General features: G+C 49.3%; 1 protein-coding gene across 2 annotated transcripts in view; it reads right to left on the bottom strand.

Moving 5' to 3' along the window:
* Positions 1-22,897, bottom strand: part of AP2B1 (adaptor related protein complex 2 subunit beta 1) — a 662,041-nt gene that overhangs the window by 488,877 nt on the left and 150,267 nt on the right. For both annotated transcript variants that reach the window (XM_078679615.1, XM_078679616.1), the window contains exon 5: positions 6,388-6,633. In XM_078679615.1, the coding sequence (XP_078535741.1) occupies positions 6,388-6,633 (246 nt within the window). The remainder of the gene's footprint in view (positions 1-6,387; positions 6,634-22,897) is intronic.

Here is a 22,897-nt window from a genome sequence, read left to right as displayed (position 1 = left end):
TGCCACCTAGAGGGATCCCCTCTTGGGCATTCCTCCACTGATGGTCACTGCGGGACTCTAGTGGTGATTGTTTGGGTTATGGTGTTGTTGTTGGGGACAAGGGAGGATGGGTGGGTGAATATTCCTTGCAAGTTGGGGCTGCTTCAGTGGGTGGGGGTGGGTATAAGTGTGGCTTGGTTTCGTTTGGGTATGACCATCGTTGAGCAGAAAGGTTGTCTATGCAAAAGCATGCAGTTGGCATGTGAGGTGCGTTCATGTGTACACACATTTCCATTGCGCTTCGGTTTCTGGGCATGGACTACATTTATGATGGGCACATTGGTCAAAGGCTAACACAGATCTTGGGAAACTGAATATTGTTAGGTGGAACATCAGAGGGCTGGGTGATCCGCGAAAAAAGAGACATATACTAGCATATCTAGACAGGCATCAAGTGCATATAGCGATGTTACAAGAGATGCATTTTAATCCCCATAGCAGTACTACTTTTACATGTAAATGGGCGGACCATATAATTTTTTCATCCTATTCGGCTTATGCGAGAGGGACAGCCATAATATTTAAAAAAGGGACGCCGTTTCACTTAGCTGGGACAGCCAGGGACGAACAGGGGCGGTACTGTCTGGCTTGGGGGCGATTGGGTGCTGAGTCGGTCACTTGGGCAAGTTGTTTTGGTCCGAATGTTGATGCCCCGGACTTTTATACCTCCTTATGGGCAAAAATTATTGATATAGGTTCCAATCATATATTATGGGGAGGAGATTTTAATGTCGCATGTAACCCACATATTGAGGAGTGGTGTGGCTCACTGGTTAGAGGCGGCAGACCCGTAAGCAGAGGACGGCCCGGGACCAGGGTTCGATTCCCGACGCGGCAGGGTCGTGGACCAGGGTCAGCGGGCTCGATAATTCTCGCCTCGGTGCCTACTCCAGTCAGGGACCGTACTCGGCAACTCTGGGCATTAGCTTGCCTCATCTTCACAACGGCCCCCCAGACCGCTGGGGATGCTTGGTCGCACCTTAGAGATACCCATTAGGGACCATCTCTCAGGGTGACCCAGGACGGGTTCCCCAGCGGTCGAAGCGCGGAGATACTCCTCCGGGAGTTGATTCTAGCGCTATATAAACCCACAATTAAATTAAATTGATAGTTCCCATCCTGCCCCTCATCATTACACTAAGGCATGTGCTGTCCTGCAGGACACTGACTTCTTTCCAGCTGATTGACGCATGGAGACACACACATCCCCATGGGTTGGGGGGGGAACGCACTACACTGCACAAGCGGCAACATGGGCGAGACTGGACTATCTGTTTCTGTCCAGAGGGTTAGGCCCAGCTATATTTTGGGTGCAACATCTAGCCCGCACTTACTCGGACCATGCGCCTGTCAAGCTCAGACTGACATCTCCAGCCTATGGCCCATCGCGCAACAGTTGGAGACTACATGCCCCTATCCTTCTCAATACAGTTTTCCAGGAAGAACTGAGGGAGGAAGTGGGGGATTTCTCTGTACGAAATAAGGACTCTGTAGAGAGTGTGGAGATTGAATGGGAAGCATTCAAGATTACCCTGCTGGGTTTCTGTATCTCAAAAGGTTCTGGAGTGTTAAAAGACATCACTAACACGCTGCTGAAATTAGAAACTGAGCTTAAGGTGCTGAAGGCGACACTGGCCTCCAGACCGGACAGCCCTACCCAGACTCCGTTTAGGGAGGCACTCAGTACATATATGAAATCGGCAAAGAGAGAAGCGAGATTCAGGGGCAAAAATTGGATGGTTCCGCGATATGGTGGGGGGGGAGAGACCGGGCAAGGCACTAGCGGACACCATTAGGAAGCCACGCTATTCCAATTATGTGTTGGAACTTGAAAGTCCGGGCGAGGTGGTCCATAGAGACACTGCAAGTATACTGAATGCTTTTACCTCCCACTATGCCCAACTCTACACCACGTCAAGGGTAGGCAGGCTGGACTTAGAGGATTACCTGGACGATGTGGAGTTGGGTTGGCTGAGTGATGTGCAGAGGACATTTTTATGTGCCCCGTTTGAATTGGATGAGGTCCAAGACGCCATCATGCATATGCAATCGGGACAGGCCACCGGTACTGATGGCATCCCAATTGAATTTTATAAAACTTACATAGATCAGATGGCCCCCACGAGGGAGGCTCTCATCATCTCGTTGCTGAAACCTGGAAAATCCCCCCTTCAATGTGACTCCTATAGACCATTGTCCCTCCTTAATTGCAATGTAAAAATATTGGCCTAGCTCATAGCCACTCGACTTAGTTCATTGATGGAAAACCTGATTCTCCCTGACCAATCTGGCTTTGTACCCGGAAGGGCCACCTCCCACAATTTAAGGACCCTTTATACAATTTTAAATAATGTCTCCCCAGATTTGCCTTTGGCTGCTGTTTTTTTAGATGCTACGAAGGCTTTTTTTTAATTGTTTTTATTAAGAACAATAATAGGGCAACTGACAGATAATTGGTAGATATAGCATGGTAGGCAATTCAGTGTACAAGGCAGTGTCAATACAATTTGCGAAATTTTCAAATAATATCGTTCCATATCCATCGGTACAGTCCCATAGCCCCCCATGCCACAAAGGCTTTTGACTCAATTGAATGGGACTACATCTTTGGGGTGATGTTACGCATGGGTTTTCCGCCCCTCTTTCTCTCCTGGATTGAGCGGTTATACCTCTCACCAACGTCTAAGGTGCTCATAAATGGGCATGTGTCCCAAGAGTTCCCAATCACTAGAGGAACTCGGCAGGGGTGCGCCTTGTCCCCCTTATTATTTGCGCTTACGGTCTAACAACTGGCTGCAAAGTTAAGGCAACGTCACAATGATAAAGCTTTATGATGCAATATGAGGCAGATACTCCTCTCCCTGTACTCGGATGATATTACCTTGTATATTCGCGACCCACAGCAAAACCTAAATCCAATCCTTAGGGAATTCATTATTTTTGGGGGCCTACCAGGGGTCAAAATTAACTGGAACAAATCCTGTTTTTTCCCTTTAACAACTGCAACAACGCGCTTCCTACTAGACTATCCCCTAGAGTGGTGCGATGATGATTTGAGCTATTTGGGCATTCGCGTCACTAGGGATAGAGATGAGTTGATGCGCCTCAATTATGGCACGGCGATGACACACATAACGGAACATGTTACCCGATGGATCACGCTCCCTCTATCAATGGCAGGTCGAGCGTCCTTAATAAAAATGGTGATATTGCTCTATCTATTCTTGAATATTCCGTTCCACCCAGGGGCTTTTTTTAAACACTCAGGTCAGAATTGATGAGACTGGTGGGGGGTGGGATGGGGGGGGGTCTGGGAGGGGTAAGCACCTGAGGCTGCAGTGGAATGTCTTTATCAGACCATATTCGCAGGGAGGGTTGGAATACCTAATTTTTTATTATATTACCTCAGTGCTCAAGCCCAATATGCATATATTGGGTGTATTCGCCACTGTATATGCCTGAGGTGGTAGCTGAACATTGGCTTGCACACCTTATACTGATTGACGGTGTGTTAAACGACGCCCCTACTGTTACCTGCACAGTCACGGTATGGCATCGCATATGTAGAATGTTGGACACTCCGATGCTCTATTCTCCGCAGCTGACCCTCACATACCACCTGACTATGCCCTTCTACAGGAGGCGATATTTCATAAGTTTCCGGAACGAATGCACATTAAGACTTGGGGTGACCTGTATCATGAGGGCCAACTTCGTACAGCCGACCATATCTTTCAGGGCACGCACCACACGCCAATGGATCTGTTCTTATATGTGCGTCTCAGACAGGGCATTCACTCATTAACCCCGGAGTTCCCGGCTGAGCCCCCTTCACTTGCTCCACTACAGCTAATGCTCAGAAACACGACGCCCAGGTGTCTTGTTTCCCTAATATACCGCACAATCCACGAGCATATAGAGGAACTGGTTGGGTTGGCCCGCACACGTTGGGGCGAGGAGCTGGCCCGTGACCTGTCGGATGAACAATGGGAGTATTGCTGCTTGCAAACTGAGCAGGTATCGAATAGTAGCAGGCTCCGTATCATACATTACACATTTTTGCATAGGTTGTACCACACTCCAGCCAGATTGCACAGACATGATTTGCGCACTACAGATAGGTGTGAAAGATGTAAGGCTCCAAGAGCGGATTTTCTTCACTTGGCTTGGGAATGCCCAAAGATATACGACTACTAGAAACAGGTTTTTGATGCCCTCAATTTAATGACAAACACCCACATTGAATCTACTCCCCTACTGGCCTTGTTGGGGTATGTGAGGCCGCTGCCGACGGTGCATCGTAAGTATGTAGCCCTTGCACTGCTCATGGCTAAAAGAAGAGTGGCATGTCGGTGGGGAAGGGCACCTAAATTCAAGATCTAGATGGGGGACTTAATTTTTTGCCAAGAACAACTCAACACGTATGCGGAATGGTTACCTAGGACCTCCAAACCTAAGGATATTTGGGCGCCCCTAACATGTTATCTATTGGCACACCCTGGCGAGGCTGCCACACCTGAAAGAGCGATGACCGCACCCTGAGAGATCTTTAAGAGACAGATAATGGGCAGATATATATATCCACTACTGTTGAATAATGGCTACCACTGCTGTATTTGTGTTATGCACAGAGGTGGGGACACTGCTCACACACACTTTGAGTGAGACTTTATTGAGTTACAAGTTATATTTTGAGTACTGATAGGGTAGATTACACATATCTCACAGTATGTCGACACGGAAGGGTTTGCACGGTGATCCACTGTTTTTTGTCAACTATTCTTTGCTATATATGAAAATACAGTCTTAAACCTTGAACTGCAATAGAGTTGTGATATGGAAATGTATGAGAATATGCTGATGCTATACTACTAAGTGTACCATGTGATGTTTTTGGATAACTCAGATGCTCAATGTGTTTGTAACAAAACAATAAAAAGAAGTTAAAAAAAAGCATTATCTTAGGATCCAGTCCCTTCAACAGTTCCCTGCATTTTAGAGGACAAACTTGTCATAATGTAAAATTACCAAAACAATGGTACACGAGTATTACTTATTACAGGTTTTGTTTGTTTTCCCTTTAATAGTATTTTCGAATATGCCATTTTATCGCATTACCATCAAATTATGATAGGAAAACATCTTGGTGTCGGTGCTCATCGGTCAGCTGTTCAACAGGCATGGAATGATATAGGGTATTTAGCTACAGATATACCCCCTCCTACCAAGAGTTGGGTGATTTATTGGACATCTTCAGTTATTCTATACTGCTTACAAAGAAGTGAGGTACAAAGTGGCTTGTTTAAGTGGGCACAGTGGGAAACTAACAAAGGTCATGTGGCAATGAATGTTGTACCAAATCCATTTTGCTTAATGTATTCCACAGAGGAAATTGATGGTAACCAATGTACTGGATATCCCAGCAGGAAAATGACTCATCTATTTTGTGATGAATTGAAAAAGGCAATAAAATGAATAAAAGAAAAAAATGAAAATCTGGGAAGATGTATACTCTTAACTTTACACAAAGTGGCATTGTTTGTTTCTTTGTAACTGCAAAAAATGATGGACGGAATGCTGAATGATTCAAACATTCTCCCCCAGTCAAGGGATCTAGATTAAATCCATTGTTCTTTTGCCCACTACGTCATCCCAGTTTGAACCCAGCCATATGCAAATCAGTCTTGACCCTGTGCCACATGGGAACAGTCCAGACCGAACTGCCAAGCCAGGTCCTCCCTGGGCCGGAAACAAGCATCCTGGGACCGGTTTCGGGGTATGTCACCCTTCATCAGCCAGGCTAGCTTGAATTCAGCGGCACAGTGAGCAAGGGACCCACATATGGGCATACTCGTCCCACTTGGGGCGAAAAGTGTAACTGCAAAAAATTATGGACGGAATGCTGAATGATACAAACATTCTCCCCATTCCCAATCCCAACATTCTCTTTGCCCAGCTAAAATCAACTCTTCTCTTACATAGCATAGCAACACTCCCTCCTACGCAAGCATTGTTAAACATGGTGCATGTGTCCTATACAGGGAGTGACAGATTAAGATAGGTTAGCTCACTTATGGGAGGGTTTAAGGTGGACGGAGAGAGAAATATAAGGATAATAAACTAAACTCCTTAATCCAAGGCACTTAAACTCACGCAAAAATTCATGACTCGTTTCTAAATATGGGGAGATCAGTTGGGCCAGGAATAAGTGGAAGTAAAAATATATTCAAAGGATTTCTGTTCTTTTCATAAAACGAAGATGTCACTTTTCAGTCATTTGTGAATGCTTAAAGAGATTTAAATGATACATAGATAAAAGAAATAACATGTTGAAGAAATTCACTATACCATAGGGTTGGAGTCTGCAATCAGGTCTCTTAGGGAGTCAAGGAAGCCCTGGTCCTCCACCATTTGCGCATTGATGTCATGTAGCTTGGCTACGCACACAGCTGCTGTCTTCCTCACGTAGGGGTCCTCATCTTTCAGACACTTGCGTAACGGTTCACACAAGTATTCAGTGATCTTATCAACACGAATGCAACCCATAGTGCGCACAGCCAGGGCACGGATTAGTGGATTTGGATCTTCGCAGTCCTGAAATAAATTCAGCAAGCTATTAATATTCTACAACGCAAGATTACCTTGAGTGATTATTTAAATGGGTGTTTCATAGAGCAGTGTATGCCATTGTAGCTTACTGTTTTTTCACATTCCAGTCCAGGATCAGCAGAAAGAAGTCCCAAATTGATGAATACAAGTGAATGTGACACTTAAAGGAAATACTTCTAGAGTAACCATTTACTGAGTGAAATATATGAATGAGCATATTGAGCTTGCTGAGGCTGTCGGAATACACAAGGCTAATAGATTGATAGAGAAAGAGAGAGAGAAGTAGATAGAGAGATATATAGTTTAGTAAGGATAATGAACTCATGCTCTGTGGGAGTCCTTATAAATATTTTTCAAGGCTGTATAATGCAATATGCAGTAGTCAAAAAGAACATAAATGGAAAAGAATAACGAATGCCTTCATTCTGGAGTGCAAGCTTTCACATGGTAGTGAATATGCTACTTACCAGTATGCATCTGTTCTTGGCATGTAGGGCTGCTGACATTCATATCTATAGCATAGATCGCCGCCTAGTGTTGGGTCCGGATGATTGCACATTGTTGTCCTGGAAGAGTCTTCGAAGTATCACGAGATAGGTGGCTCCTCCCCTGGACTACAGTGCGCATGGGCATCGACTCCATCCCCAGATTGTTTTTAGCCATTGTGGCGAAGATGGAGTGTAACAGTGTGAGCGATGACCATGCTAAGAGTAAGTGTAAATTCTGCAGCCGCTACAGGCGCCGGGGAGGAGGGCGGGAGATATGAATGTCAGCAGCCCTACATGCCAAGAACAGATGCATACTGGTAAGTATCATATTCAGTTCGAGGCATGTGGGCTGCTGAATTCATATCTATAGCATAGAATATATAGTAGTCCCTCCATTAGCGGCGGCCGCCTGTGCCAGCTGCAGACGTTTGAAAAAGTGTTTTTAGAACAGCCTGCCCTACAGCTGATTGCTGCTTGGAGTGCACATCTACACAGTAGTGTTTCGTAAATGTGTGTGGGGTAGACCATGAGGCTGCTCTACAAATGTCTTCTAAAGGGATATTTCCCAGGAAAGCCGTGGAGGCCCCCAACTTGCGGGTGGAGTGGGCTCTTGGGGGGGATCGTCACAGTGCGCTTAGCCTTTTGATAGCAAATTTGAATACACTTAACGATCCACCTGGCTATACCTGCTTTGGAAATGGGGTTGCCCTTGTGTTGTGCGGAAAAGGCAACAAAGAGTTGTTTTGTCTTCCTAAAATCCTTGGTCCTATCAATGTAGTACATCAAAGCCCTTTTGACGTCAAGAGTGTGGAGCATTCTTTCCGCCACTGTCTCAGGATTTTGGAAGAACACGGGCAGTTCAATAGTCTGATTGACATGGAACTGTGAAATCACCTTTGGAAGAAATTTAGGGTTAGTGCGCAGCACCACCCTGTTGGAGTGAATTTGTATGAATGGCTCTTGTACAGTGAGCGCCTGGAGCTCACTAACACGTCGCAGTGACGTAATGGCTATCAGGAAAGCCACTTTCCACGTTAAGAACTGAATCTCGCATGAATGTAGAGGCTCAAAAGGTGGACCCATCAGTGGGGTGAGGACCACATTAAGATTCCATTCAGGAACAGGTGGGGTCCTGGGAGGAATGACTCGTTTGAGCCCCTCTAGAAAAGCCTTAATGGCAGGCACTCTGAAAAGGGAGAGATGCTGCCTGTTTTGGAGATAAGCCGCTATGGCAGATAAATGTATCCGAATGGAAGCATATGCTAGATTGCATTTGTAAAGATGTAACAGATAACAAATGATGTTGTGCATGGACGCGTCAATCGGGTCAATGTCGTGGTCTACGCAATAAATGACAAACCGCTTCCATTTTGCTGCGTAGCATGCTCTGGTGGTGGGCTTTCTTGCCTCCCGTATGATATCCATGCAGTCTGGAGGCAAGTTGAGGTAGCCAAACTCTAAGACCTCAGGAGCCAGATCGCCAGGTTGAGCTGTTGCGGATCTGGGTGCTGAATGTCGCCATGGCTCTGCGTCAAAAGTCTGGGTGTGAGGTGCAGCCTTTGATGCGGTACCACGGAAAGTTCTAGAAACGTGGTGTACCATGGTTGGCGTGCCCACGTTGGAGCAACCAGGATGAGCGTCATCGAGTGTTGCTTTAGCTTTCGTGCCACCAGCTGTATTAGAGGTGCTGGGGGAAAAGCGTACGCAAATCTGCCTGACCAGTTCATCCATATCGCATTGCCCTGCGACTGTGGGTGCGGGAACCTGGCGGCAAAGCTTTGGCATTTGGCGTTTTCCCTGGTGGCAAACAGGTCTATCTCTGGATGACCCCACTGCTGGAAGTACGGGTGGAGTACTGATGGATGTATCTCCCACTCGTGCATTTGGTGGCTGTACCTGCTGAGCAGATCTGCCATCTGATTGTCTTTGCCTGGGAGGTGTTCCGCCATGAGGAAGATGTTCCTCTGAATGGCCCACTTCCACATGCTCTGAGCCAGATGAGACAACTGTGGAGAGTGTGTACCTCCCTGCTTCTGAATGTAGTACATGGCTGTCATGTTGTCCGTCCGGATCAACACGACTTTGTTGCACAGATGTACCTTGAATGCCTTCATTGCCATGAAGATTGCCATCAGCTCTAGGAGGTTGATGTGCATCTTCTTCTGCTGTGTTGTCCATAGTCCCTGCACTGTGTAGTGGAGTACATGAGCTCCCCATCCCTGGAGAGATGCGTCCGTTGTTAGGATGATTTGTGGCACAGGCTCTTGGAACGGTCGTCCCTTGCAAAGGTTGTGTGGATTCCACCAATGCAGAGAGTTGCATGCACGACCGGTCACCAACACTAGGTCTTTTAACTGTCCGTGAGCCTGATTCCACTGACGTGCTAAGCACGCCTGAAGCGGACGCATATGCAGTCTCTCGTGCGGGACTATGAAGATGCAGGAGGCCATCATGCCTATCAACTGCATGAACACTCGTGCTGGAAGCGAGTGTTGCGGTCTGAATTTTTGTATTAGCAATTGAATGCTGTTGACCCTCACAGAATTTGGCTGCGCTGTGGCTGCCAGAGTATCTATCGTCGCGCCCAGATACTGCCGCACATGGGCAGGCTGAAGGTGTGACTTTGGATAATTCAGTGAGAATCCCAGATCGTGAAGAAGGTGAATGGTGTGGGACATGTTGGCAGCACACTGCTGGGCCGACTTTGCTTGGACAAGCCAGGCGTCTAGATAAGAGTAGACGTGAACGTTTCGTCTCCTGAGGTGCGCAGCCACAGTTGCCAGGCACTTTGTGAACACCCTGGGCGCTGTGGTCACTCCAAAAGGGAGTACTTTGAATTGGTAATGTTGATTCTGAATGGTGAACCTGAGGTATTTTCTGTGTGACGGATGTAGTGGAATGTGAAAATATGCATCTTTTAGATCTAATGTTGCGAGGAAATCCCCTTGATTGAGCAACGGAAGAACCTGCTGCAGCGTGAGCATATGAAAGTGTTCTGAGAGAATGTACTGGTTCAGGGGCCTGAGGTCCAGTATGGGTCGTAGGGACCCGTCTTTCTTTGGGATTAAGAAGTACAGGGAGTACACTGCCGAGCCTCTTTGTTCCACTGGTACGAGCTCGATTGCCCCTTTTTGCAGCATGACGAGCACCTCTTGCTGCAATAAGTGCAAATGCTCCGTGGACATAGGACGGTGTTTTGGGGGAATGTTGGGTGGAGTGGACGTTAACTCCAGACAATAACCGTACTGGATAAGCTTTCTGACCCACCTGTCTGTGGTGATGGACGTCCAGACTGGCAGGAACTGTTGGAGTCTCCCCCCGACAGGTGTTGTATGGTCGGGGGGCAGTGACAAGGCGTCACTGTTTGTTGGCTGACGCCGTAACATTACACTTGTGTTAATGGCACTGGCCGCGGTGTCCGCTGCGTCCAGTGCACACCTAATAGAAGCATTTGAGATGAGCTTCCCTTCCTGAATGAGCATCTCTGCTGCCTCCTTATATGCATCTGGCAAGTGTTGTAACAGGGTTTTAAGTGTATCATAATGTGCCCTGTCATATCTGGCCAAGAGTGCCTCCGTGTTAGAAATGCGCCAGATATTGGCCGCTTGAGCCGCCACCCTCTTCCCTGATGCTTCTAGCACCTTAGATTCCTTGTCAGGGGGAAGAGCTTCACCAGTAGTTTGTGAATTTGCCCTCTTCCGGGCATTAGAAACAACTAGAGAGTCCAACGGCAACTGGCCCTTGATGTAGGTAGGGTCGCCAGGCGCCGGTTTGTACTTTTTTTCAATTCTGGGGTTTATAACCCTGGCACGTGTGGGTTCTTTAAAAATGTCCGCAGCATGTTTTAAGACACCTTTCAGCATTGGCAGAGTCTTTACAGTCTTTTCAGAGGCGGAAAAGGTGTCAAACAGAAAGTCCACTTCAATAGGGTCAGCATGGAGCTGGACGTCATGATTCTTGGCTGCCCTCTCAATAAGCGCATTAAATGCCGCAGAATCCTCAGTAGGGGAGGTTTTGACAGCATACACTTGAGTGTCCTGGGCAGTTTGTGGATCTCCTGGGTCCGCAGCATCCGCCCATGTGTCATGCTGATCTTCAGGATCAGTGTCGGCAGGGTAGTTGTATTCATCATAGTCACCTTCCCCAGCCTCCACATCCGAGTAATTGGGCGAGATTGGAGCAGTGTCCTGAGCACGTGGATTAATCAGTTCAACAAGAACTGGTCTATCCGTGGAATCCTTTTTCTTCTTTAAAGGAATTGTGTAGGACTCCATAGGCTGTGCTGGCGTGATTTTCCGCTTGTAAATTGAAAGTTTACCGGTGTTGGCGTCGATAAATTGTTCCGACTGCTCCTCCAGGAGGGGTTGTCGATGCTTTGTGCCTACAATTGCAGGGGTAGGCTTCGGCCTCGTGGACACCTCCATGGACGGCTCGACGACCTTTTTGGGTGCGAACGCCTTCGGCGCCACTTTCGGCGGCAGCGTGAACTGAATCGGCGCCGTCGACTTCAGCGGTTTTGCGGCAGGCTTCAGCGTGGAAGTATCCTTCGGATCGACCGCGGAAGCCTTGTCCTTAATGCGCTTCAACGAGTCCGACACCTGCTTCGTGAAGGATGCGGACAGTTTCGTCGACTCCACAGGTGCTCTCGAGTTACTACCGCGTGCGGACTCGAGGGTAGTAGTACTTTTGGCCTTGTCCGGCCGACGTGCAGGATTGACAGCTTTTGGAGCTCCGAGTCCTTTGTCTGTGTCGACGGCCCTTGGCGCCGACGGCTTCGGGTCGGCGGCCTTGACAAGCGCTTTCGTTGCCCCAGTCTTCGGCTCGACGCCCTTGAGCGACTTCACCGGTTCGACAACCTTCTTTGGCTTCGTCTGCACCGACAGGTCTGAAGACGTGGAGCCGACCAAGGCGACAGGCGCTTTCTGTTTTGGCGTCGCCTCTACCACTTTCGGTTTTGTCGAGACCGAAGCTTTCTCTTTTGGTTTCGATTTGGCTAATGGCGGCTCCGTAGATGTGTCCGTAGCCGGGCCCGGAGGCGAGACCGTGGATCTAGGTGCAAGATCTTGGGTAAGGCCATGTGGCGATCCCTCGACCTGAGCCTTAGCTATTGTCCGAACGGGGCATAGCTCTTCGCTTGAGCTATCTTCCGTGGCCCCGTAGGCCTCATTGTCGTCTCCTACCTCGTCGACGACGTCTTCAGTATCGAGCATCTCGACGTCTGCGTCGTAGTTGGAGTCGATCTCTGCCGCTGGATTTGAAATCGGCTCTCGATCTTCTTGCTCGTCTGCTTCATCTCCCTCGGTATCGAAAATGTTCACCGGGTCAGGTGCCGTCTGCTGTGCCTCCTGGCGCGCCACGCGCCGAAGTCGAATCGTCATCTTGGAGCGAAAACGAGAACAAGCCATACGCTCCCTCAACAGGAAGATCACAGCTTAGTGGAAAAGAAGTGAGGGAAAAAATAAACCAGCATGCAGGCAGTCACTCCATCTATGCACAAATCAATTGCCTATAATGGATACAAAATACATTGTTATTCTGCTCCATGTAGCACTTCGAGCAATCATATTCTCTGTACTGGTATTGTGATTCCTAGACAGCTGTTGGATACAAGTACTTGCCACCTTGATGATGTCGTACAGTTAGTCCTGACTGAATTCACTAACGTGGACTGCTTTCTACTCTATTTCGCACATGTAGCATTCACCAAGTGCCTTCTAATTGCAAAATGATGCCTCAATTCCATTAGCCAGTCTTAAGGAAAATTAGTCAAAATGAAGAGTCCTCTGCCTGTTACACATACATTGCTGCAACATGATAACTAGAGATCCAAACAATCTCCAGACTATGCCCATTAACTGTGCCGGCCTTCTCGAGGCAGGAATACCCTTAAAGCAGGCCGAATGTACCAGCTGGATACATAAGGCAGTTGCCTTCAGTAGGAGCCTAAAATGTCTTATCTTCAAAGAAACTGACTTCTGGAGCTGAGAAATGATCTTCCTGAATTTTAGCACTCTCTAGACAAGGATAAATCATAGTCTTGTGCATGCCTGTTTGCCCCTAGAAATGTAAAGTTCTGATTCAAGGTCAAATTTGACATTCCAACATAGACTCCGTACTCAAATAATTTTAACAGCAGGAGCAAATTATCTACTCGGAGTCCTTGCACCATTCATTTATCTAATTAAGTGTAGACCTGCGGGGGCGTGGCCGCTCCGGCGGAGACGAACACAGCATGATCCGCTCCTCCAACTAGCACGCAACATACCTGACTGGCCTCCAGATGCTGCCCGGTGCCTTTGGAAGTTTCTCTCACCTTCGGGAGCGACCTCGGCGGTGAGTGGGGCGGAGGGGAAGCGAGGCCTCCGGACCTCGGCGCCATCTTCTCTTCTGCGCCGGGACGCTGGGTGGGTGCGGTTCGGGTCTCGGCGGCCGGGCCTCTCGCTCTTAGCTGCTCCCCCCGAGCCTCCTAGCGCGCTGCCCTTCCTCCGCACCCCCCCCCCCCCCGGATGGGGCACCTGATTCCTGACGCGCCCCGGAGCCTCTGGCCTAGGGGCGCGCTGGATCCGGGGCCTCGATTGGCGGGCATTCGCGGGGGTTCTCAGAGCGGCGGGCGGGTGCGCTTTGCTGGGGGCGGCGGGACTTGGGGTCCGTGATGGCCGGGATTACCGGCGGCGCTCCCCGGTTGCTTCCTTGCGGCCATGCCCCACACACGCCTGGCGAAACGGCTGTTTCCCCCCCTGCCTCCTGGTCTTGTGTCGGGAGAGGGTCGCTCCCTGCCCTGAGGCCCACTGATCCTGGCACGCGTTGTTACCGGCGCCTGGCCTCCACCTGGTCCTGCTGCTCCCTGCATATGATCGTTGGCGACTGCTGTGAATCATCGCGCCACATCTGAGGGCCGAGCCTCTGCCGCCCTCGCTGACCGTGCTCAGGCGTTACACGCTCCGCTGGGGCCTGTCGGAGCTCAGACCTGCCACCACCCTATTGCTACCTACCTTGTGGATTGGCGCTGGGTACGGTCGCTGCTGCCACCGCACCTCCCACTCAATCTAGGAGATGGGGAAGAGGGACCTGAATCAACGGAAGCTCAGCTTCGACAAGACCTCACTCCTCACCACTGACCCCCCTCCTGGGACAGCCTCTGGCGCAATGGAGGCGGGGGACGCCGCTACGATGATGGCCGCCATGATGGGGGAGATGCGCGCTGGCTTCAAGGCTCTGGACACTCGCTTTGACGCGCTGGGACCAACAGCTCTCGGACATGAGCTCCGCAGTCCAGGCACATGACCGTAGACTTGATTTAGCGGAGTCCAGGATTTCGGATATTGAGGATGGGGCTGCGAAATCACTGAAACGGCTGGAACGGGTCGAAACTATCCTGAAAAACGTGGCCATAAAGAACGAGGACTTAGAAGCGCGTAGCCGGCGCAATAATATTCGTATCTTAGGCGTGGCGAAGACGACTGCCACAGGCCGGTTTGATACCTTTGTGGAACATCTTCTCATCAAACTGTTTGGAAAGGACACCTTCACTGCTGGCTTCGTCGTGGAACGAGCCCACAGATCACTGGGGCCTAGACCCCGCACGGGCCTCCCACCCAGGCCCATAATAGCTCGAATCATGAACTTTCGCGATCGTGACGCCGCGCTCCGCGCTGCACGGGAAGCGGGAGAAGTGCAGTGGCAGGGAAGCAAATTGTCCTTCTTCCCGGACTACACCATCATGGTGCAAGAAGCGCGCCGTAAATACACTAGCGTCAAGTCTGCCCTCCGTAACCTTGGTTTAAAGTACGCCATGCTCTACCCGGCGAGACTGAAGGTGGAGGTGAACGGCAGATTTCGCATTTTTGACTCTCCAGCTGAAGCGCAAGACTTTTGTCACGGCTACAAAAAACAAGGTTCCACATCACCCTCTGGCTCCGGCTCGCATTCTCCTCACCGCAATGACACGCAGTCCAGCGCCGACCTTTTCGCCGATACGGACAGGGGCTGATTATCCAGCGCCCCCTCCTCTTTGACTGCTATCTGTTCTAATGTTAATGGTTATTCCTTTCAGGTTTGTTGCACGAACATTGACGTAGTGTTCGCTTTGCCGGATGGCCCGCGTGGCGTGGCGTTGCTACCCCCCATGGCGTACGCCCGCTTACATATTTTCTTTAGGGGTTTACTGTTTCTTTTGTACCATGCATATTCACTTGATTTGTGGTTTTTGCACTTGACAATTTCTGCAATATTTCACTTTTTGATTGGGGTTTGCCTCTCCTGGGATGTGGGGAGGCTGGGTGGTGGGCGGGGGATGGGCTGTGTGTTGTTTTTGTGGTCCTTTTTGTATGTATGTTGTAGCGAGATTCATATGCCTGGCTGGTCGGATGCACTGGTTCCTTTGGTTAACCCTGTTGTGGAGATATGGCCAGGATAGGTCTTACGGCTGGCCCCTCCATGTTAATGCTGATGACTTGGAATGTTCGGGGCTTAAACACCACGCGGAAGCGCAGACAGGGTTGAACTATGCTGCGCGCTACAAAGTGGATACTGTTCCTGCAGGAAACCCATTTGGTGCACTCAGACACTCACTCTCTTGCCAGGGGGTGGGGTGCACACAGAGTATTTTCGTGTTACAGTAAATACGCCAGAGGGGTAGCGATTCTGGTTCATAAGCGTGTTCCCTTTGTACTGCTTGATAGAAAGACTGATGATGAAGGCAGGTATGTGCTGATCTCTGGAGTATTGTATGGGTATAAAATTGCATTGGTGTGTGTCTACGGCCCTAATGTCGACTCCCCTGCCTTTTTCCAACTTCTGCTGTTCCGTTCCGACATTGACTTACTGGCGCTGGGGGGTGACTTTAACCTCTCGATGAACCCTGGTAGGGACAGCACCTCCCTCTCCCCGGACTGCAAACCGCTCGCCCGCGCAGTGATGGCGGACTTTTGCTCTCACTTTTCTCTCATTGATGTTGAGGCCAGGGCGCACCCACACACCCCCGATTACACACACCACTCGGGTTTCCACAACACTAGCACCAGATTAGACTACTGGCTACTCTCCCCGGGCCTGGCCGGTTGGACGGACACTCTTTCCACGCCCCCGCGCACGCTATCTGATCACTCCCCGGTAGTGCCGACACTGGCGGTCCCGAGATTGGGTGGTTATGAGCGGCAGTGGCGGTTCCCCAGCAAGGCCTTGCTTGACCCGTTTTTTACGGAGGAGGTCTGTACGGCCATTGATGATTATTTTGAAACTAACACTGGCTCTGTGTCCTCCTGGGCGACACTGTGGGAGGGGTTTAAGGCCACCATCCGAGGGGTTTGTATCGCCAAACACGTGGGGGCCCTTCGCGACACTCGCACCACTTTAACCCGCCTAGAAGCGGACCTCTCCGCACTGGAAAGGGAAATGCTCATGGATCCTACCCCGGCCCGAGAGGCCAGGCGCCTTGAGTTGCTGCTGGAATTTAGGGACGCTGCGGACAGGGAGCTCCGATTTCTGGGTAAACACTACACAGCGCGTCAGTACGGGGAGGGTGAGAGGCCGGGCAGGTTGCTGGCACAGATGCTCCGCCCGCCTCACCAGGCGGCCTACATAACTGACATCCTCGACGCCCAGGGTACACGACATTACTCCACTCCTGACATTTGCGATACCTTTTTGTCCTACTATAACCGTCTTTACACTTCTACGCTATCAGGTAACCATTGCGACCCAGGGCCGTATCTGAACGAGATAGCCATGGTTTACCTCGAGAAAAATATGCAGGACTTTCTGGCTCACCCTATTACACCGGATTACATAATTGAGGCTATAGACTCGCTGAAGAGCTCCTCGGCGCCTGGTCTTGACGGGTTTACTGCCGATTTTTATAAGGAATACAAAGAGGAACTGGTGCCGCGCCTGGTGGAGGTATATGCGGAGGCGTTGGAATCGGGCATTCTCCCCCCTACCCTCCGAGAGGCGGTCATTGTCCTGCTTCCCAAATCGGGTCGTGATCCCTCCTACTGTAGTTCCTACCGCCCTTTATCCCTCCTAAACCTCGACTACAAAATTCTAGCCAAGGTCTTGGCGATTCGCTTGGCGCTTCTTATAGACACCCTGGTCGCTCCAGCCCAGTCCGGCTTTGTTCCACACAGGTCCACCTCTCTCAACCTCCGTACGCTGTTCTCTGTTTTGCATAAAATCGACCCCTCCACCCCGGCGGCTGCGGTATTTCTGGACGCTGAGAAAGCGTTCGACACCCTGGAGTGGCCTTTTTTTATATCCATCATGCGTAGAATGGGCATGCCTGCAATGTTCGTGGCCACGGTGGAATTGCTGTACTCTGCGCCCACGGCGTGTATACGTTTGAATGGCACCATAACTGAGAACTTTGCACTTTCTAGGGGGACCCGACAGGGCTGCCCCTTGTCCCCACTCCTGTACATCATAGCGATGGATCCCTTGGTCCGTCATTTTCAGGAGAAACACCTTCACAGGGGACTACAATTCCGCACGGGTCCACTTCTTGTCTCTCTATATGCGGACGACACAGTCTTGTATGTCCGCACCCCTAGTACCAATTTGGAACCCTTAATCCATGAGATCACGCGCTTCGGTTCATACTCTGGCCTCAGGATAAATTGGCACAAGTCGCTTATTTTTCCCTTGACCCCCTCCACAGTGCAATGGGATTGCTCCTTCCCACTGGAATGGTGCACGGACTCCGTTAAGTATCTCGGAATACACGTCCATCTTGATGCGGTGTCCATTGTACGATTAAATTACGGACGTGCCCTGGATTTTTTGGAGGATAATACGGAGCGGTGGCTCCGTCTTCCCTTGTCCATGGCTGGCCGAATTGCCATTATCAAAATGGTTGTCCTCCCTCGGTTTTTATATCTATTCAACAATATCCCGATCCCTCCCACTAAGGTTTTTTTCACACAACTTCGCTCTACATTGCTGCGCCTGATATGGGGCGGCAGGAACCCTCGTGTGGCCTGGCGTACGTTGACATTGCCTTATGAGCGGGGAGGATTCGGGGTGCCGGATTTTCATCTATACTACTTGGTGGCACAGTGCTCATATGAACAAAAGAAATCCAACATCAAGAGGGGAAAGAGGAAGAGTGATCAATGGATATTGAAGCACTCAGTGTTTGATAAAATACCCCTCACACACCAAAAGGCCCCTTGGTGTCATGCTTCATCATTGGGGTCTTCGCACCCCTCTATCGGGATGCGGCGTGCTGCGACCTACGGATACGCGGGAGTACTTTCAAGTTGGCTATGTGTGGTGTACAGTGTGTGGGGTATGTGATTAAAGTGAGTAGGGAACGTGGTGAAGGAAATTTAAAAAGTACCTGGCGCTGGAGTGAAAAAAGTTTTATTCCGAACTCTGGCTGGTACTATTAAAAACAGGTGCAGGGCGAGATCGATCTGTTATGTTAATGAACAGGATCTCTGGTGTGCTATGTTGTCGACATGTTTCGGAGACAAGCTCCTTCAGGACAGGGGCACAAACTCCCTTCCCTACTCACGTCTTCTTCTACAAAAAAATGTGTAATTTTTACAAAAAAGTGAAATTCTTGTAGGAATAGGCTAAGTGTGCCTACAGCGGTCTGCTACAAGTGCAATGACCTGTAGAAAGACAAAAACCAAAAAACTAATGGTTACCCATGTAGCGGGTAGTTCCAAGAGGCGCAGTCGCCTGGAACCACACCATTTGCTTGTTAATAAGCTTGTGAAAAAAGGGACTCACACCACATACAACATAAAACACATATAAACTATGATTTAACTGTCAGTTGTACTCATACTTGTGAAGCCTGGTTGGTGGGCTTCATGAACAGCGCGTTGGGGTGCTGCTCCAATGGCTATCTGTAGTGGAGAATGATGTAGCTGTAAATTGCAATTCATTCTCACTTACTTTTGTAGATAAAAGTGGATTTCTCGTAGGATGTTCTTTTTTAGATGATATACTCACAAGGTCTGGACACTCTGATCGCCGCCTTACCCCTCACGCTGCTCCGCTGGTATGGAGTCATGCGAAGGACATGGGTATTTATACTCTGTTTCGTTAATTGGGCGGAAACGGGAGTGTCTCCATGTATGGGTATTCCGCATGTCAGCCATACAGGGCGATCGTATGTTACTGCTGCGTTAGCATAGGATCAGCGTCTGACTGGTTGAGTTAGTGCACCGGGACGCCGCTACTTCCTTACGTGTGCGCAGTTCGGTGGCTGTTTGTTCAATCCTTAGCGCATGCGCGATGGTCCCAGGCGCACTGAGTTTTTCCAAAGGAGCGCGATTGCGGTCCATGCGTCTACGAAGCGCCACGCTTGTCTGTAGAATGGAGCTGCGTGTGGACAGCGGCCTTATTCAGCGGTTTTGTAGAAAAAGCATAAGCAGTATAATTCCGCTTGCCACGGTGTTATATGATTGGTGGCAATCGATCGTGACAAAGAATCTCTTTGGAATCCTGTTATTAAGAATAAAGGAATTTTGTTTTTTGCTGTGTGAACTGCAGCACAGGTGTTGCTGTGGTTATTATGCTGATAGTTGGCTCCAAGGCACATCATCATTAAGCCCATTGATATGGGTGCCCAGACGGAACACCCATCTTTGTTCCTTTTGGAAAAGGCCAGCATCAGTGGGCAATTGTTCGATTACTGTCCATTTTAAATCGTTGACGCAGTGTTGCATTGTGAGAAAATGTGTGGCCATTTTTGTCGTGCTTTTTTTACATCGCACGTTACTTTTGTGTTCATTTAGTCGTGTTTTGATGGCTCGTGTTGTCATTCCCACATATTCAAGGTTGCATGGGCACTTTATGAGGTAGATTACGTTTTTTGAGTTACAGTTCGTGAATCTCCGTTGCTCCCATGTCGAACCATTGCGGAAGGTGAGCTTTTTGCTTTTTTCGGTTAAATGACAGCTGCTGCAATTGCCGCACGGGAAGTGACCTTGAATCCCTATTGATGGTTGAGAGGATACAGTGGTTGGTTTTGGTCTGGTGTGTACCAAAATGTCTCTGAGGTTACGTCCTCTACGGTGGGCGAACATTGGTTTGTCTAGATCCAGATCGCCACTTGTTACTATTCTCCAATGTTTGTTCACAATCTTGGATACTTCATTAGACATTGTGTTGAATGTTGTCACACAGATTGGTCTTCTATTTACAGTAGGTTCTTTTATTCGTTCCTCCAGTAGTGACTCTCTGTTATTGTTTCTTGCCCTTTTCAGTGCTTTATTGATGATCCTGTTTGGGTATTCTCGTTGTCTGAGTTTTTCTTTGAGGTCAATTGCCTGCTCCTTGAATTCAGACACATCCGTGCAGTTTCGCCTAAGGCGTAAGAACTGCCCATAAGGCAGGTTTTCCCGTAGATGTCGAGGGTGAAAGCTATCGTACCTCAGTAGGCAATTCCTGGAAGTAGGTTTAAAATGGGTGGTTGTTTTTAGTATGCCTGCATCTGCATAGATGTTGAGATCTAGGAAGACCAATGTTTGGTCTGAGATTGTACTCGTGAACTTCAGGAATGCGTTTTGGGTGTTCAGCCATTCCAAAAAGAGCTCCGCTGACTGACGGTCGCCTTGCCATATGACCAGGATGTCATCAATATATCTTCTCCAACATTTTATATTTGACCTGTACAGGTTCTGTTCGTGGAGTATCCTATGCTAACGCAGCAGTAACATACGATCGCCCTGTATGGCTGACATGCGGAATACCCATACATGGAGACACTCCCGTTTCCGCCCAATTAACGAAACAGAGTATAAATACCCATGTCATTCGCATGACTCCATACCAGCGGAGCAGCGTGAGGGGTAAGGCGGCGATCAGAGTGTCCAGACCTTGTGAGTATATCATCTAAAAAAGAACATCCTACGAGAAATCCACTTTTATCTACAAAAGTAAGTGAGAATGAATTGCAATTTACAGCTACATCATTCTCCACTACAGATAGCCATTGGAGCAGCACCCCAACGCGCTGTTCATGAAGCCCACCAACCAGGCTTCACAAGTATGAGTACAACTGACAGTAAAATCCTAGTTTATATGTGTTTTATGTTGTATGTGGTGTGAGTCCCTTTTTTCACAAGCTTATTAACAAGCAAATGGTGTGGTTCCAGGCGACTGCGCCTCTTGGAACTACCCGCTACATGGGTAACCATTAGTTTTTTGGTTTTTGTCTTTCTACAGGTCATTGCACTTGTAGCAGACCGCTGTAGGCACACTTAGCCTATTCCTAAAAGAATTTCACTTTTTTGTAAAAATTACAATTTTTTTTGTAGAAGACGTGAGTAGGGAAGGGAGTTTGTGCCCCTGTCCTGAAGAAGGAGCTTGTCTCCGAAACATGTCGACAACATAGCACACCAGAGATCCTGTTCATTAACATAACAGTTTGATCTCGCCCTGCACCTGTTTTTAATAGTACCAGCCAGAGTTCGGAATAAAACTTTTTTCACTCCAGCGCCAGGTACTTTTTAAATTTCCTTCACCACGTTCCCTACTCACTTTAATCACATACCCCACACACTGTACACCACACATAGCCAACTTGAAAGTGCTCCCGCGTATCCGTAGGTCGCAGCACGCCGCATCCCGATAGAGGGGTGCGAAGACCCCAATGATGAAGCATGACACCAAGGGGCCTTTTGGTGTGTGAGGGGTATTTTATCAAACACTGAGTGCTTCAATATCCATTGATCACTCTTCCTCTTTCCCCTCTTGATGTTGGATTTCTTTTGTTTATTTAAGTATCATAGTGGAGCGCAAATCCAACGAATAGCTCTACCTCCCTTCTTGGTTTATGTTACAGTGCTCATATGCGCACTACTGGTTTCACCCCGTTGCCAGAATCCCTTACCTGCGACCTGAAGCCGACACGGCGCTCCCGGTACCGCTCCTCTCAGTCCTTCCCAAGGGGCTCCTCCGAGACCCGCAAGACATACAGCCGATGTCCACTACGAGCTGGGCCTGGGATAAGTTGCGGAGACTACTTCGCATGGATAGGCTGTACTCTTCTGCGCTTCCCCTCCCCAACCCACACTGGCTCCCCATCACTGGAGAGGCGATAGTTGGCCGCACGCTGTCCAAATTTCAACTACACACGATTGGTGACCTGTTCCCAGAGGGGCATGCTTTCTCCTTGACGGAAGACACCCGCTTCGCAGACCGCACATTTATGGACGCCTTCACCCTGACCAGACTCCGGTCCATGCTGCGTGCTGAGTTCCCCACGTTTCCATTACCTCCGCCTGAGGACCCTGCACTCACATTTATTATACAAAATCAATCAGGTACTCATGTGATATCGAGGCTATACAGACTATGCATGACATCTCTTCCCTCCTTTGACACCGCGGTGCGCGCTGCGTGGGAAGGGGACCTGGGCATTCAGATAACGGACGATTAATGAGAGGCATGCTGCGCTGTCACTAAAGACGTGCCCATGAATAGTAGGCACAAACTTCTTCACTTCAAATTCCTCCGGAGGATGTACCACACCTCTGCGCTTGCACACAAGATAGACGCTGGCAGGCCGCACTGTTGTCCCAAGTGCGCCGCTCCGCATGCTGACTTCTCCCATTTGTCATGGACGTGCCCGCGGATACATACATATTGGCTGGAAGTTCACAGGGTCCTGGGTGACATACTGGGCATGACTCTGCAGCCCACCCCCGAAATTGCGTTGTTGGGCTACGTTGCTAACTTTCCACGCCCTCTCCGTAGACTGGCCTCCCTGTGCTTCCTTCTGGCCAAGAGGGAAGTTGCGCTGCTCTGGT

Source organism: Lissotriton helveticus, chromosome 3_1 (genome assembly GCF_964261635.1).
Source record: "Lissotriton helveticus chromosome 3_1, aLisHel1.1, whole genome shotgun sequence".
NCBI classification, from domain to species: Eukaryota; Metazoa; Chordata; class Amphibia; order Caudata; family Salamandridae; genus Lissotriton; species Lissotriton helveticus.
Note: the sequence above shows the minus strand (reverse complement) of the source record. Positions and strands in the feature narration are given on the sequence as shown.